General features: G+C 60.8%; 1 protein-coding gene across 1 annotated transcript in view; it reads right to left on the bottom strand.

Annotated features, from left to right (window-relative positions):
- The window catches only part of PFDN5 (prefoldin subunit 5), a gene marked incomplete at its 3' end in the record, with an annotated part of 2076 nt that extends 1892 nt beyond the window's left edge, over nucleotides 1–184 (bottom strand). Inside the window, exon 1 of the mRNA XM_041396047.1 lies at nucleotides 73–184. Within this exon, the coding sequence (XP_041251981.1) occupies nucleotides 73–144 (72 nt within the window). The remainder of the gene's footprint in view (nucleotides 1–72) is intronic.
- Between the last annotated feature and the right edge of the window lie 627 nt (nucleotides 185–811).

The raw sequence follows: 811 nt of genomic DNA, 5'->3' as shown, positions 1-811 counted from the left end.
CTCCCCCCCCGGCTTCCCTCGCTCCCCACGACCCCCAGACCTGCCCCAAGCCCCTTCCCGAGCCCCCCGGACCTGCTCCAGCTGCCCCTTGAGCAGCTCCAGCTGGGGCAGCCCCAGCTCCCCCACGCTCACGGCCTGCGCCATCTTGGACCGCCCGCCCTCAGCCGGGGCCGCGCCCGCCGCCACAGCGACCCCTGGCGGCTTGGAGGACCGCGCCCTCCACCTGTGAGCTCGCTCCCTAGCGGCTTGGAGGACCGCGCCCCGCCACCTGTGAGCCCGCCCCCTGGCGGCTTGGAGGATTGGGGAGGGGGTCTAGTGTACCCCCCCCCCCAAGGAAAAGAGGCGTTCGGAGGGAGTTTTGGGGCGTCCAGGAGAAATTTGGGGGATCCCAGAAAGACTCAGGAGAGGTCAGTGCAGAGGCAGCAGCTTTATTGTTGCAAAACAGGCGAATAAAACCAAATTTCGTTAAAAATTTTGTTAAAATTTCATTAAAATTTCATTAAAATCAAGGCATTTCCAACCCTCCCCTCTCCTTCAGACACCCCAAAAATCCCCGCAGGGGTGGGAGCCCCAAAAGTGTCACCAGAGGTAATGGGGGGACCCCAAAAGTGACAAATGGGGGCCCCCAAGGCCACAAGTGGATTCCAAAAGGGACGGGGGGACCCCCAGCTCTCCCCTATAAATAACGGGGGGACCCCAAAAACCACGGGAGTCCCCCCAAAAATTCACTCCAGGCAATGGGGGAACCCTAAATCCTCTCTCCAAGTGATGGGGGAACCCCAAAGATGCCAAAGGGACCCCAAATCTTTAG

The sequence above is a fragment of the Onychostruthus taczanowskii genome, unplaced genomic scaffold (genome assembly GCF_017590055.1).
Source record: "Onychostruthus taczanowskii isolate IOZ18803 unplaced genomic scaffold, ASM1759005v1 scaffold1243, whole genome shotgun sequence".
NCBI lineage: Eukaryota > Metazoa > Chordata > Aves > Passeriformes > Passeridae > Onychostruthus > Onychostruthus taczanowskii.
The sequence above is the reverse complement of the archived record's forward strand: the minus strand, read 5'-3'. Positions and strand labels throughout refer to the sequence as shown.